The 15,854-nt window shown below is 42.9% G+C and overlaps 1 protein-coding gene across 1 annotated transcript in view; it reads left to right on the forward strand.

The window, feature by feature from the left end:
* LOC133275274 (alanine aminotransferase 2-like) overlaps nucleotides 1–15,854 on the forward strand; it is a 51,228-nt gene that overhangs the window by 21,822 nt on the left and 13,552 nt on the right. The window contains exons 4-9 of the mRNA XM_061465129.1: nucleotides 3,588–3,721; nucleotides 11,724–11,967; nucleotides 12,547–12,626; nucleotides 13,191–13,327; nucleotides 14,019–14,193; nucleotides 15,031–15,186. Of these exons, the coding sequence (XP_061321113.1) occupies nucleotides 3,588–3,721; nucleotides 11,724–11,967; nucleotides 12,547–12,626; nucleotides 13,191–13,327; nucleotides 14,019–14,193; nucleotides 15,031–15,186 (926 nt within the window). The remainder of the gene's footprint in view (nucleotides 1–3,587; nucleotides 3,722–11,723; nucleotides 11,968–12,546; nucleotides 12,627–13,190; nucleotides 13,328–14,018; nucleotides 14,194–15,030; nucleotides 15,187–15,854) is intronic.

Genomic DNA, 15,854 nt, shown 5'->3' on the forward strand with positions numbered 1-15,854 from the left:
GTTCTCAATACCACTGTTCTAACTGTTTATTAACCCGGCAAATCCACTTAAGCCTTTTTAAGGTCTTCCCCTTTATCCTGGAGAATTGATGAAAAGGCTATCTGAGCTCCAGAGCCCCTAACCACTTCTCCCAAGGCTCTGTAGTCCTTAATGTTCTCTGGGCTACTGCTGTCTATATCACTAGCACCCACATGGATGACTAGAAGTGGGTAATAGTGGGACTTACTAGACCAGGCAGCCTGTCTGCAACATCCCTGATCCAAGCCCCTGGTAGGCAACACACCTCCCTTGAGACTGGGTCAGGCCGACAGATGGGTGCCTCTGTGCCTTCCAAGATAGAGTCCCCTACTACTATGACCCGCTGCTTTTTCCTGGCAGCACCACTAGTGATCTTTACCAGCGCATCAGCCAATTGTTCATTTTGCAAGTGTGTTTCCTCATTAGTCCCCTCCAGATCTGGGAAGCAGTTCTGGGTGGGGACACCAGATTTAGGAGGAAGACCCTTGGTTTTAATTGTCCTCTTCCTCCTTTTTTTTTTTTGTTACTATTTCCCAGCTTCCTGGGTTAACAGCCTCCTTCTTTCCTCCATGAGCTACAATGGAGGCTTGAGGCCCCTGCACGGTTTGGGCCTGGAGCAAGCACTCCTGCGAAGAAGGGGGTTGACTGAAGAATAGGGTTGTAAATAAGTAACTTCAAGTACCTTAGGCTTCATTATCAACTATAGAGAAAAGGAAATTACTAAGATAAGCTTTGTCAGAATGGCCTGGGCGTTACTGATATGACAAGGATCCTAAAACAAAGTGATGAAGAAAGAACCACCAGGGGCCCCAAAGCCCAGTACCACACTTTAGTGTGCATGCAGGAAGCAATCTCTAAAAGTATGATGTAATGTATGTAATCTAATGAATATGTCGTGAGACAGGTTAGTTTTACCCTACTGATGATGTGTTGTTGCAATAGTAATCCTGCTCAGTACGAGAGGAACTGCAGGTTCATACCCCTGGTGCGTGCGCTTGGCTGAGGAGCCACTGGCGCGAGGCTACCATCTGCGGGCTTATGACTGAACGCCTCTAAGTCAGAATCCCGCCTAGACGCTTGATGTTGTGCTATTGCGTCATCGGTCGCTTGTGATTGACCCAGGAGATGACAGTCTTGTTCAGAATGCGTGGGTAAAGGTCTTCCCGAATCTTCGTTAGCGAAGACGGGCCTTCCTCATAGGAGAAGGAAAACTCCTGTCTTCAAACCCAGGCTGATGGAGCTCGTCTAGCCTTGTATGGTCTTCCATCAAAGAGAAGGGCACTCTTACAAAACCTACGACCTGTGGACTTTGCTGTCGCCGTCCTAGGCCGTGGCAGTTAAACCTCAGGTGTAAAGGGTGGGGCCAGTTCTGCACAAGCTGTGACTCCCCTAAAAAAATCCACTGTGCAGGCTGGAAGGGCTTACTCTCGCTTGTCTGTATGGACAGGTGAGGATCAAAACGGTAGGTGACAAGGTGCATGGGAAGCTGCAGATCCAACCTTGCATGCGGGCGGACCAGCGCATGGGTAGCTCGAGATCGCTCAGGAGATGACAGTCCTGGTCAGACACTTCCTGATTGCATAAGCACCCTTTTTTTTTCAAACCAGATTTGCATATCCCACATGCCCTTGGTCATCGTGCTTGTAGTAAGCGTGGTTAAAGCCCTTCCCAAATCTTCGCTCGTGAAGCCAAGCCATCAATCAGTCAATGAATATGTATGTTTAAGGACAATATAATCACAGCCTGACTGATGCTTGGATGAGACACGCTAGGAGGAGTGATCCCCCGTGTCTCCCGGCACCATAATAAAGAATACCTGCTTGTCAACTTAAACTTTGTTGGCGAGTTCCTGGAGATTTCTCCAAATCACCTGCTTCCCCTCAGCTTCTCTGACATCTTTCAGCCTATTGACAACATCCCGCAGCTCAGCCACCTGCTGCAAGAGAACCTCCACCAGGGCACACCGAGTGCAGCCCTGCCCATTGTGCACCCTCGCCTTAAGAGGCCAGTGCAAGCACCCTCTACACAACGAGCTCTGCGCTGCAGCCTCCCCTCTCATAGGTTTTGTCTGGGTGCCTACGCTGATCACCGCCGGGGCAGTCAGAGCAGAGCTCCCAGCCCCGGCCCTGGTCATAAGACAAGCGCTCACCATCCCGCTCACCTGCCCACACAAACTGCCTCACCGCACTCCTAATCAGTCACGATCCCTGGACTTTCCATATTCCTTTCCGTAGAAGCACTGGGAATCAATAGAAGAAGATGAGAAAAAACCTGTGCGGGTGTCTAGGGGAGGCTTCCCCAAACCCGGTTATTTACCTAAAGTTTTGCGTGTGGCCGTCCAGACAATTCTTTATCCACTGAGTGGTCCATGTGTGAAGTCGATGTCTCTCCACTTTAGAGACGAGGATGTCATCCGGGACAGTGTTGAATGCTTTGCACGAGTCCAGGTAGATGACGTCAACTGCTCTACCCCTGTCCTTCAGTTCCCTAGCCCCATCATAGAAGGCCACCAAATTGGTCAGACATGATTTCCCCTTAGTGAAACCATATTGTCTATCACCAACCACCTTGTTTTTTTTCATGTCCTTTAGCATGCTTTCCAGTATAATCTGCTCCAAGATTTTTCCAGGCACGAAGGTGTGACTGACTGCTCTGTAGTTCCCTGAATCTTCCATTTTCCCCTTCTTGAAAATGGGGGTTATATTTCCCTTTTCCAGTCATTGGTAACTTTACTTGACTGCCGTGTTTTTTCAAATATGATGGACAACTTGTCACTTTGTTGTCCATCAGTCTTAGCTTCATAATTTGAATCCATTCTTCACCTTGACTTAGGCTTATTTTTCCTCTTTATTTATTGCACATGCTCAGGAATGATATGCACAGGCATCTGACATTTTACTTTATTTAAGATTATTAGTTATGCTCTGTAAATTGCACGAGGCCTATAGATTAGGCTGATCTTAAATGCTTCTGGTACAAATAACTGAAAAGCAGTTGTGGGAGAGGCTGTGGGTGGAGAGAGAAGCAGTTTAAGATTTTTAGGGTTTCAGACTTGGAGAAAATGGTATATATTATTTTCATATTGCCAATAGAAATCTTATTTTTGTCATGGATTTAAAGAAGTTATTTCCCTTTCTCTATCACATGCTACCTCTTTGCCTTTTTCCCATTAGTTAAATAGGTGTTGGTTGACATTCTGCAGTGGTTTTCAACATAAAGTAAACAACTTGGAGTTAGTAAAAATGGGGTTGCTGTCCCAGTTTGCCTAGTAGCCTTTAAATACTACTTTTTACCAGTCTAGTTTATTATGTTTATATTTTAGTGCTACTTATATTTGTCTAATTTTAAATGAACTCTTTTGTTCTGTGAACAAACCAACACCCTTTCCTACTCTTAGAAAAACAAACCCAAACAAAAAAAAAACAAACCCAAACCCCAAAAAAACAATCCTGGGGGTCCAAAGCCTTCATACATACAAACAACTTCATACAATATTAGCTCAGGAGTTTTGCTAGCAAACAGAAAATATGATTATTCATTTTAATCAATTCTCTTCTCATTTTTCACAGGATCTTACACTGCCAGTCCAGGTATAAATTGTATCCGCGAAGATGTTGCTTCATATATTGAAAGAAGAGATGGAGGGGTTCCTGCAGATCCAGATAACATATATCTTACCACTGGTGCAAGTGATGGTATTACTGTAAGCGTTAAAATGAAATCTGTCTCTTCTTGGTGTAATTTTTTGGAAATACAGATCTCTGTTTGGAAATACAAATCTCTGTTGAACATTTGGTCTCACAACTCCTGTGAGTTTGATCTAACAGGTACTGCAGTCAAGTTAAGTGGATTTGCGATACATCCAATTATGTGGATTTAAGATGCCAGCTAAGAAACAGGCACATGGAGACAAAGTCTGTTAATATACATTACCTTGTACCTTTTGAAAAGGTAGTGTAAACTACATAGGGACCTAAATATAAATTTAGGAGATTCATACCATTCAGACTAAATAATGGTGTCCTCAGTGGTTAAGATAATAAGCACTGAAGAGTAGAAGGTATGAGTGTATTAAGGCAGCTTCTTACAGCTTGTTTGTAAAAGTTTGGCTTTTGTTGTTTTATTGAAAATGACATCTAGTGGCAGAGTTCAGAATGACAGTGTTCTGACACAAGCAGTTCTCCAAAGGTCTTTAGTGAATTGGCTTTCCAGAGTTTATGATGCCAAGTCTTAACCTGGTGTTATAAATGTGGCTCAAATAAATTGACGAGAGCCAGACCAATGAATCAAATCGGTTTATTGAGCAAGCGACAGCAAGCAAAACAGCGCTGGGCAGCCAGGGAGTCTCCGCTCTGCCAACGGCATGCACCCCACTTCCCCAAAGTCACTGGTTTTATACTCTTCGTCATCCGATATACGTGTCACCTCCTGGCGTCCTCTGCATCTGTGTGACCTGTAGATAAGGGGTCTCATTCTGTCTCCCGGTGGGTGTTAGATAAAGGGTCTCATTCTGTCTCCCAGTGGGTGTGGGGAGGAAGGCTCCTTATCGCCTTCCCCATGCATCGTTTACTTTAACAGATACCCGCGGTCTATAAGCAACTTGTCAAAGCAAGTAACTCTAAGCAAGTAACTCCTAAGCAAGCAAGATTTGATTAACAAACAGGAATTTACTCATTACAATCCCCCCTTTTTCTGTTTACCATTTTGTTCATCAAATCTTTGGAGTGGCTTAAAATTAAGGCATCTTCTACTGCAGATTCCTTATCTAGTGGCTGGTATTGAGCCCTAATGAGCATCAAGTGGGCGGCCTCTAGCCTGCTTTTTACAATTACAATCACTTTGTTAAACACACAGGGGCCAAAAGTTAGTCCCAGAATTACCAATATTAAGGGCCCTGCAATGGTAGACAGTAATGTAGTCAACCATGGAGAGTAATTAAACCATGACTCATACCAACTTTGTTGGGCTTCTCGCTCCCTTTTTCTTTTTTCTAGTCCTTCTCGTAGCTTGGTCATGGTATCTCTTACAATTCCAGTATGATCAGCATACACACAACATTCTTCCTTAAGTGTGGCGCAAAGCCCTCCTTGTTGTAGGAACATTAGGTCTAATCCTCTTTGATTTTGTAACACTACTTCAGATAGCGACTGTACAGATTTTTCTAGGGCACTTATGGATTGTTTGATTCTGAATAAGTCCTCATCTACAGCCATTCTTAAGGTGTGAAATTCTTTACTTTGTTTTACTAATGAGGCTATTCCTGTACCTACTCCTGTACCTCCCAAGATCATTAAAGCGGCTATCGTTAATGCAGTGAAAGGTTCTCCTTTAAACAGGTGATGGTCTTGGGCAGTCTGGTGGTCATACATAAAATTTTCAGGATGGTAAAGAATTCTTGGTATTATCATTACTTGGATACAAAAATCTGAGGAATCATTAAACAATTCTAGCGACAGGCAAGGTGTTACACCTATGTTTGAGTAAACCCACTTGGCGTTTTTGGCTGGTAATAACCACTTAGCTGTTTTTTTCCTGTTTAGAAGCAATTGTATTAACTTCACATAGATGTTTTTGACGTTTTGGAATTTTTCCTATACATCTGTCCTTCCCAGTGACCTGAGTCAATGTTATCCCTTGATTTTCCTTTCCCCATGTACATTCTGCTGGGTTAGAACCATTTACACGCCTAGCCTTTGTAGTAACTCCCACTGCTTCATAAAAAGGAGGCTTTATCCCATAACATAGCCAGCAATGTTCGGTTAGGTTGGGATTGGTGGCATTTAACAACTGGTAACTAGCTTTCATTAATTTCCAAAGAAAGTTGTCTCCATTACTGTCCTTAGGATTTTGACTGTCATTTAATACGAGAATCATTGAGTTGCTGGAAATTATTGTGTCATTTTTAACCCCCACTTTGTCTATTTTAGGAATTTCCTCTGATGGTTTTTCTGCTAATACGTTGTTAGGTCCTACAGGTTTAGGATCTTGTGGGATTTGTTCCTTCTTTATTAAAATGAGGCCCCTGCTATCGGCTCCTGGTTCCTTATAAGGCCCCCATTGTACCCTTAAAAACTTGTCCGGATTTCCAGGGACCCAATCTGAGGCTATTGTTTCACATCCCCAGTAGGCACAATAATATTCCCCGGGGTGATTACAATATCCTCTTCCTGGATTCAAACTTGGGCAGAAGTAAAATCCCACACGATCTAAACACGGGCTTCTAGGTACTCGTTGACAGAGGCTAGCAGTAAAAGTGGGCCCTCCTGATGTGGTTATACTTTGAACTACTTGTTGATCTTCCCATCTGTACAAGGTCCACTTGAAAGGTTGATGGACATATCCTTTTACCGGGATTAATGTCCATCCCCATATCCAATAGATGATCCAGAAAATTGGTGGGTTACCTCCTCTCATAAATCCAGATTTCCAGTTCTTCCCTTGAAATTTGGTAGAGGTCTTACTACCCACCTGGCCCATCGCCTGTTTCCACCCTAAACTTTTGGTAACTATGGCTCTTCTATATCCCCACCTTAGTACGTCTCTGCCTCCATCGCCTACTCCGTTGCCTGGAGCAGCGAGGTCATTTTTCTTCTCGGCAGCAGTTGCAGTCTTCAGGGGCTCGGCCATAGTTGAATCCTAATATCCTTGAGGGCAGAGTTTAGGGCTCTCGGGTATATTCCCCTTGTTCCAATCGTCTCCCCTTTTGGATATAGGTAGCCGCCCTTAAAGGCACTTATGAGCCCACCAGTTTTCTGATTCTCAATAATCAATTTTTATTCCTGTTTTTCCTTTGTTTCCAATAACCTGTACCGTCTCCAGGGATATCTTACATCCTCGGGGCAATTTTTGAGCAGTTGATCTTTCCGCTCCTGAGTCCACTAGGAACTCAACTTCTTGTTGCCAGGGACCCACTTTTAATTTTATCAAGGGCTCTGTTCTTTCTCGAGTCCCCAGCAGATAGAGCGCCTGACACCCCTAATCTTCCTTGAACATCTTCTCATCCATCATCCTCTTTCTACAGTCTTTCTTAACATGTCCTTTTCCTCCACAATAGAAACAAAGCACTGTTCCCTGTTCTTTTTCCCTTGGAGGCCTCCGGGGTCCTGATCCCGATTGTCAGGATTCAGGCCCCTTCCTAGGAGGGGGTACCCTCTGTCCTTCTCTGACCACCACTACCAGCATTCTAGCCTGCTTCTTGTGCGTCTCCTCTTCCCTTCGAACATATACCTTCTGAGCTTCTCTCAGTAGTTCATCTAAACCGCGGTCCTGCCAATCTTCTATTTTTTCCAGCTTCTTCCTAATATCCATCCATGATTTAGCTACAAATTGTGTTTTTAGTAAGGCTTGCCCTACCAGAGTACTAGGATCTAGCCCTGAATAAAGTTGGAGATTTTTTTTTCTAAGTCTCTCTAACCATTCCGTAGGGGTTTCATCCTTCTTCTGGTGTTCACTGCAGGCTTTGTTAATATTTTGTCCCCTAGGGACCGATTCCCTTATCCCCTGAACTATGATAGTCCTTAAGTCTTGCATATAGCCTCTATCCATTTCATTTTGATTATTCCAATTAGGTCTCTGGAGGGGCCACTTAACATCCGCCAAGGGACCTTGCTGATGTTGCTGGTCCCAAGTTCTCATTCCGGCCCTCCGGACCATATCCCTTTCTTCTGCTGTGAACAAAATACCCAATATGGCCTGCAGTTCATCCCAGGTGTAAACGTTGGGCCCCAAAAACTGGTCTACTCGTTCTGCAACTCCCAGGGGATCCTCTAATAAGTTACCCATTTCCTTCTTAAAGTCTCTAACGTCTTCTGAGTTTAAAGGGACAGAGACATATCCCATACCAGGTTGCGCTCCTCCCATTGCAACCTCTCGGAGGGGATATAGATTACCCCTGCTTTCCCTTGCCCTACTTTGGCTCCGGGTCACCCGCCTGTTCTCCTTGGGGGAACTAGGGGTCGTTTGGAGCTGTTGGAGGAGGAGAGGGCTGCGGTGGCAGTGGTGGTGGTATATAAAGGGGAGGCGAAATGGGGATTTCATCCTCACTCCGCGTCTTCTTCTTTGCCCCCCCTTTTCTTTCTTTTAAAGGATATAAATTTGTCCTAGTCTAGGATCCTATCCATAAACTTGCATACTTGCTTTCCTCCAAACTAAATGGTTCCTTTGTGTTAACGTAAATATTTAAAGACTGGCAGATCCAGTCCTTACAGGACCCAAATATGGGCCAATATAAATGATCACCTCTCTCCTGGGTTCAGCAGTAGCAGTCATGTTTTTTCCTTTGTGGTAGCTGGTGCAGTGCTGTGTTTTGACTTCCAGCCTGAGAACAGTGTTGGTGAAGCCGATGTTTTCAGTTGTTGCTAAGTGATGTTTACCCTGACCAAGGACTTTGTGAGGCTCATGCTCTGCCAAGGAGGAGGGGAAGCTGTGAGGAAGCAGAGATGGGGCGCCTGACCCGGGCTAGCCAGGGAGGTATTCCATACCACAGCATGTCATGGCCGGGGTGGGGGGTAACTGGGAGTTACCCGGAAGGACACGGGCTTCCGGGTGGAACTCGTTTTCTTGGCCGGTGGTATCGTATTCTCTTCCCTTGTTATTTTCCCTTATCATTGTTGTAGTTGATAGTAGCGGTGGTGATTTGTGTTGTACATTGGTTGCTGGACTGTTCTTGTCTCAACCCGTAGGAGTTGCACTCTTTCAATCCTCCTCCCCGTTCCTCTGGGAGCGGGGAAGGGGAGAGCCCCGGTGGGGGGGGGGGGGACACGGACCTCGATTGTTGTCAGCTCGGCACCACTCACTGGGAGTGAGTGAACAAGTTACCTGACTGGGTTTAAACCACAACAGTTCTTTTTGGCGCCCAACGTGGGCGCCAACATGACTGCTACTGCTGAACCCAGGACAACCTCTAATCAGCTTACCTCCCCAAACTTCCATACAATAATGTACCATTTTTACTTCGTCCTTACCCCGCCTAGAAGGGTAGTCATCCCAATATTTAATCATCAATACCAACGGACTATCCGGTGGTATTTGGGGTAGCTTAGCCTTAAGCTCCGACCCCCCCATGGAATCAGAAGGCTTGCTTTTCTTCTGTCCCATTTTCCGGAGTGCCTTCTCACACGCACACAGTCTTTTTGGCCCCTGTTCGTGGCCCAGTCCCTCGTGGGAGATGAGAGCTGCACTACTAAGGGGTCCGCACTCGCTTCGTCCTTAATTGGACATCTCACACAGGCACACTCCGGGATACCCAACCCCAACCGAACGGGTAACCGGCCTATACTTACGCACTCCTGCGTCTTCGTTCGGAGCTTCGTGCACAAAGATTACGGGGTTGCCGGCTTTCTTTTGCTTGCTGTCGAATTTAGGATTTGTCGGTAGAGGGTATGGTGAGAAAACACCCAAGCAAGGGCCACTATACAGCGGGGCGCCTCCCCTGTGTAGGGCTTCGCACCAGATTGCCTCTATCCGAGTCACGGCACCAAAATTGTTATAAATGTGGCTCAAATAAATTGACGAGAGCCAGACCAATGAATCAAATCGGTTTATTGAGCAAGCAACAGCAAGCAAAACAGCGCTGGGCGGCCGGGGAGTCTCCGCTCTGCCAACAGCACGCACCCCACTTCCCCAAAGTCACTGGTTTTATACTCTTCTTCATCCGATATACGTGTCACCTCCTGGCGTCCTCTGCATCTGTGTGACCTGTAGATAAGGGGTCTCATTCTGTCTCCCGGTGGGTGTGGGGAGGAAGGCTCCTTATCGCCTTCCCCATGCATCATTTACTTTAAGGGATACCCGCGGTCTATAAGCAACATGTCAAAGCACTGTAATTTTCCAGTAACTATTAAGCAAGCAAGTAACTCTAAGCAAGTAACTCCTAAGCAAGCAAGATTTGATTAACAAACAGTAATTTACTCATTACACTGGCAGCTTGTCAGGAATGGCAGCATAGCATATCAAGTCTGTACCATGCTTGTTTGATTTTACTAGTGATGAAAAGTCAGCAGTACAATGAGTCTCATTATTTGGCACTTCCAAGGATAAAACAACTTAGTGGACAGATAGTGTTAAAGGGTTTTTAAATTTGCACTTTGTCCTGATTATACATTTTGGATACTTGGTATTTTTAAACTAGTGGTGGGTGCAAAATTATGTTGATTATAAATCATTAGCTTAGCAGCTGAGTTAGTATATGACAAGAGGCACAGAAAGGCAGATTTTGTTCTAGAACCAGCAAGAAACTTCAAGTATATTGCTGTTATATCTGAAGAGATATTTTTGGTTTTACACTATCGATTACATAATGATAAGGATGTCTGTTTTGATTGAATCTGTACTTCAGAGTACTCCCTTGATTATAAAGGCAAGAAATCTCTCCATTCCTGCACCAAGTGAACTCTATTTAATTCACATGTAAGGAACCTACACAGACACACACAGACACACAGTCGCTGGGCACAGGCAAATACTCTGGAGTGACCTGATTCGGAGAAAACTCCAGGAACAAACTTGCCAGCAGAGTTTCAAGTTGACAAGCAGGTATTCTTTATTGCGGCGCCGGGAGACACGGGGGATAGCTCCTCCTAACGTGTGTCCCCGAATTGCTATACAGGTCATCCTCATATGGTCACTGAGCATATTACATAATTTACCAAAAAGTTTCCGGCATGCATACAAAAATATGGTGGCCTTTAAGGGTCGTTTACTTTTCCCAACAAGCTTAATTAACATTACAGACATAGCAATCAACAACATCCTGGCTTTCTACTTATCAGTTAGTTTAACTGCTCTCATCCTGAGCATCTGCTAGTCTGGGATACTCCCGAGTAGATGCTTACACCAGCTTAATGGGTTTATTAACACCCCAAGCATAGCAATCATCCTGTCCCTTTACTTATCAGTTAGTTTATCTGTGCCTACCCTGGACCTCTGATAGTCCCAGATACTCCCCATCCCCAGGTCCTGTCCTTCTATTCTTCTTTTCTCACACCTTTTGTACTGAGGCCCTGAGGGCCTGAAACTATGTCAACTGCCTTCAAGCACCGCAGTTATTTTCCATTACAAAGCCATCAAATTTAACATTACTTAGAACTGATTACATTTTGTACTTTTGTGCCTCCTTGTTTCAGACCTTAGCACAAGACATGCAGACTTTTGGTCTCTTTAGTTACTTGAAAATGAAACCATAATGTGAGTCTCTAGCTTTATTCCCATCTGGCCACAATTGCTCCTACTCTCTGTGTCTCTGTTCCAAAGGAGAACCTCCACAGGCCCTAGTTCTAATTTCTGGGTTTATTTACTGGCCTCATGTGGTTAGTGAGGTGAGTGGAAGGCCGCAAGCAAGAGCTAGCTGGTTTTGTTGTTGGTTGTTTACAACTAGGGACTGTAGGAAAATCATGATCTTGATATTCCTGTTTCCAATTTTCCCTCTGGCTTATGCTCAGAATGTTTTTCCTAAATTTTGTAGTTGATCAGACATGGTCTTTAGAAGCCACGACATTCAGAGGAATTCCATTAAGCTGAGTTAGACCATCCTCCCTCAGTCAGTAACTTAACTTGAAATAAATAAATGCCCTTTGATATAAGAAGTTGACTGTATGCTTCTAGATACCTTAACTCTAGATTTTTTAAGAAGATTAGTAACTTATTCTAGAGTATACTATTAATTCTGCTGTGTGACTTTTTCTTCCTTATTCCTACCTTTTCCCCAGACCATTTTAAAGATCCTGGTCTCAGGAGGTGGAAAATCCCGAACAGGAGTGATGATCCCTATACCACAGTATCCCTTATATTCAGCAGCCATATCTGACCTAGATGCTATCCAGGTGAACTACTATTTGGATGAAGAAAATTGCTGGGCTCTAGATGTGAATGAACTTCGCCGTTCCTTGAAGGAAGCTAAGGCATACTGCAATCCAAAAGTCCTCTGCATCATCAATCCTGGAAATCCCACAGGTCTGTAGCAATTTTGGTTAATGGATGGGTTTTATCACCATTTTGGTTTTCTTTCCTTCTTCCATTCATTTGACATCACAGGCAAATTCTAAATACCTATGAAATACGTAAAGCTGAATTGTAGAGATGAGTGCTTTAAGTAGGACAGCATGTCTTACTTTTAGAAACTTATTTTCAGTGTTACGGAAACACTCTGAACTCAGTGGCAACCACTGCTTTCCTCAGAATAATTTAGGGTTTTGAGTAGCTGAGGTTGATTAGTGAGAAACTAGCTCCCACTTAACCATCATATGTGTATTTCAAATGATCTGTTATACGCAGAGTACTCTTAATAAGTTAAATTACTATATCTCACATTTCCTTTGCTTGAGATGGACTGTTACCTTGAACCATAATTCCTCCAAAGATGTTCCTTAATTTCACACTTAGTAAATTGAATTACAAAATTCAGTAGCAATTTTCTGAGAAAGAAGGATATCTTACTGAAAAGCTAATAGTCTAACTAGGTCTGGGTGAAAAGATTTCTATAAATAAAAATGCTCCACTAACTTTCTTCTTGCTTTAAAAATCAAACCATAGGACAGGTGCAAAGCAGAAAGTGCACTGAAGATGTGATACACTTTGCTTGGGAAGAGAAACTTTTTCTTCTGGCTGATGAGGTAATGGAATATTCTTTTCTCCGTAAAGCACAGATAAGAGTACACATACAAAGGTGTAATTTTTTTCCATGTGTGGTACTGGTGGTTTTTAAGTGCAGGAAACAGATTCTCTGTTAGCATTTTAAGCCATGAACAAACATGCAATATTCTTAATATCAGAGGATTAATATGAGAGGTGTCTTAATCTGGATTTGAACTGGACAGAGTAGGGGAAATGAGCAAGGAGACACAAGAAGTAATTTTGCTGGAACTGACCTAGAAACATATGTGATACTCAGACTACTTCAAATGAAAGAAACAGAAGAAAAATCAATTAAAAAGTGCAAATAAAGGTTAAGTTATACAAAGACACTCACTGTTCTTCCAAAGGCTAAACTATTAAGTATGGCCATATGAGATAAAATGCATCATTACAGTAACTATTATTTAACAAAGAACCTTGTGTCTTTTAATAGCTTTAAGTTTTGAGTGTTACCACTGTTTCTTCAGACCTGGCTCTCTAAAAGGTCATCTTTTATCTTTAGTTGGGAGAACAGAGCATATTAATGTCTTCTGACTGTTCAGGTTTACCAGGACAATGTGTACTCTGAAGGATGCCAGTTTCATTCTTTCAAAAAGATTCTGTATGAGATGGGACCCGAGTACTATAACAATGTTGAGCTGGCCTCTTTTCACTCCACCTCTAAGGGATACATGGGCGAGTAAGTCTGCTTTTTTTTTTTTTTTTTATATTTCATCTTCCTCATTAATCTGGTTGGATGGCCGTTTATGTTAGTGACTTGATGGTAATCCACCATCTTTTATAATTTTAACTGAAAACAATTAAGAAAAGGAAAACAAGCATTTAAAGCACAGAGTAATGGATTAGCTCAGTGGTTTTCAAAGTGCCAAATAATAAATATATTTATTTCAGACACCTAATGCCTCAGTTCCACAAAGGTGAAATCCTACAGTCCTAAACTGGACCTGTGATAAAGGAAAATACGGTCTCCAACAGTCAAGGGAACAGCTCAAGAATCACTGGGATGTTTAATATTACAAATGTTTGGATTTGGTTGTTCTGGGGAGGAAGAGATGAAAGAAAAAGAATTTTCTGATTAAATGAATACTGCTACAGCCATGTGCTCTTGCTCTTAAGAGTGAATAGTCCACGTTAGTTGTTAACTTGTCTAACGGGGAAGCTGCATGTACACCTTCTTCTCTGGATGGGATACCAGGGCTTAATGACATATCATTTAATTCCATCTTAAAACATCAGTATAGCAGCTGTTTCAACAATCTGTGTGTTACATATTGTAAGATCCTCATGTCTTTCCACTTCTGCAGTCACGTTCATTGCTTTTCCAGTACTTTAACATTTGAGGTTAACTGATCTGTTCACTTTAATCACAGATGTGGCTACAGAGGAGGTTATATGGAGGTCCTTAACTTGCACCCAGAAATTAAAGGACAGCTTGTTAAGTTGCTTTCTGTTCGCCTTTGTCCTCCAGTCTCAGGACAAGCAGCAATGGATGTTGTAGTGAATCCTCCAATACCTGGAGAAGAATCATATTCACAGTTCATAAAGGTCAGCAATAACATTCTTGTTCTTTTGTGCATTTCCTAAACCTAAGTACTGTGAACTCAAAATATGCACAGAGACCAGACTCCTTTCCTTTCTTCTCCAACAATCATGTAATAACACCAGTTTACAGAACTCTGCAGGGTATTTTAAATTAACTCAATATGACTACCTTTTTAAATTAACTCAATATGACTACCTTTCAAAGTATTTTTTATTCCTTTCACAGTTCCTTTGTTTAGAAGCCAAAAAAAAAAAAAAACTAAGAAGGCATTATCAGATCAGCTTTCTTGCTGAACTTCTCTCCTGTGTTTAGCAAGACATAGGAATTACTAAGATTTGCTTTTACTAAAATCTAAACAGGAATGTAAGTTCAAATAAACTTGTAAAATCAGCCTTGTTCTTAGGTATCCAGTGCCTCTATAAACTGAACAACATGGCATTCTGTATTAAAGTATACATAGTTTCTCATTTGTAAAAAAGAAACTGAATCTGCCTTAAGAAATTACAGTATTGAGTCAGATCAAAGGTTCAACTAACGTGATTTCAAAAAATAGCCAAGACTGAATGCTCAAAAGGAAGAATGTAAGAAGAGGGCTTGCAAATAGAGACTTCTGCAGGTTACTGGTTATGTACAATGCTTTGTAGTTGTATCCTGCTAATGCATTTTTGCACTGATGTCTTGAAGAGTATGACTGGAATTAGGAACATGATTTGCTCTAATAGCTCTGCAAAGCCCTGAAAGTGCTTAATTTGAGGAGGCTTATTGAAGCATCATAGGTTTTTCTGGTGTTTTTATTGCCGCTTCAAATACATCAAACTGAACACCTTCCTTTCAAACAGGAGAAGGAGTCTGTTTTGAACAGTCTTGCCAAAAAAGCCAAACTAACAGAAGACATGTTTAACAAGATACCAGGAATGCACTGCAATCCACTTCAAGGAGCTATGTATGCATTCCCACGGATCTTTATTCCTTCCAAAGCCATTGAGGAAGCAAAGGTCAGTCAGTCATTTTTACCCCAGTCCATTTTAACCTTCACACACTTGTGCCTGCCATTTCTAATGATGAAATTTTATTCCAGAGATAGAGTAAGCTCATATAGGGAATTGCTGGGTATGCTCAAGTGGAAGAGGAGAGTTTACAGGTCATGGAAGGAGGGGCTGGCCACTTGGGAGGAATATAAGGCTGCTGCTAGAGGATGTAGGAAGGAAGATAGGATGACTAAGGCCTCCTTAGAATTAAACCTGGCGAGAAGGGTCAAGGACAGCAAAAAGAGCTTTTTCAAATACATGGCAGATAAAACTAACACCAGAGGCAATGTAGGCCCACTGATGAACGGGATGGGTGCCCTGGTGACAGAAGATACAGAGATGGCAGAGTTACTGAATGCCTTCTTTGTCTCTGTCTACTCTGCTGCAGGCAGTCCTGAAGAGCCCTGTACCCCTGAGACCTCGGATGAAGTCAGGTCAATGGGGCGGTTTGCCTTAGTCGATGAGGAATGGGTTAGAGATCAGTTGAGCAATCTGGACATCCATAAATCCATGGGTCCAGATGGGATGCACCCGCGGGTGCTGAGGGAACTGGCGGAAGTCATTGCTAGACCACTCTCCATCATCTTTACCAAGTCTTGGGAAACAGGAGAGGTGCCTGAGGACTGGAGGAAAGC

Source organism: Pezoporus flaviventris, unplaced genomic scaffold, assembly GCF_033815535.1.
Source record: "Pezoporus flaviventris isolate CSIRO_AGI_PZ_B2104156 unplaced genomic scaffold, CSIRO_AGI_Pfla_v1 ptg000038l, whole genome shotgun sequence".
Lineage (NCBI taxonomy): Eukaryota > Metazoa > Chordata > Aves > Psittaciformes > Psittacidae > Pezoporus > Pezoporus flaviventris.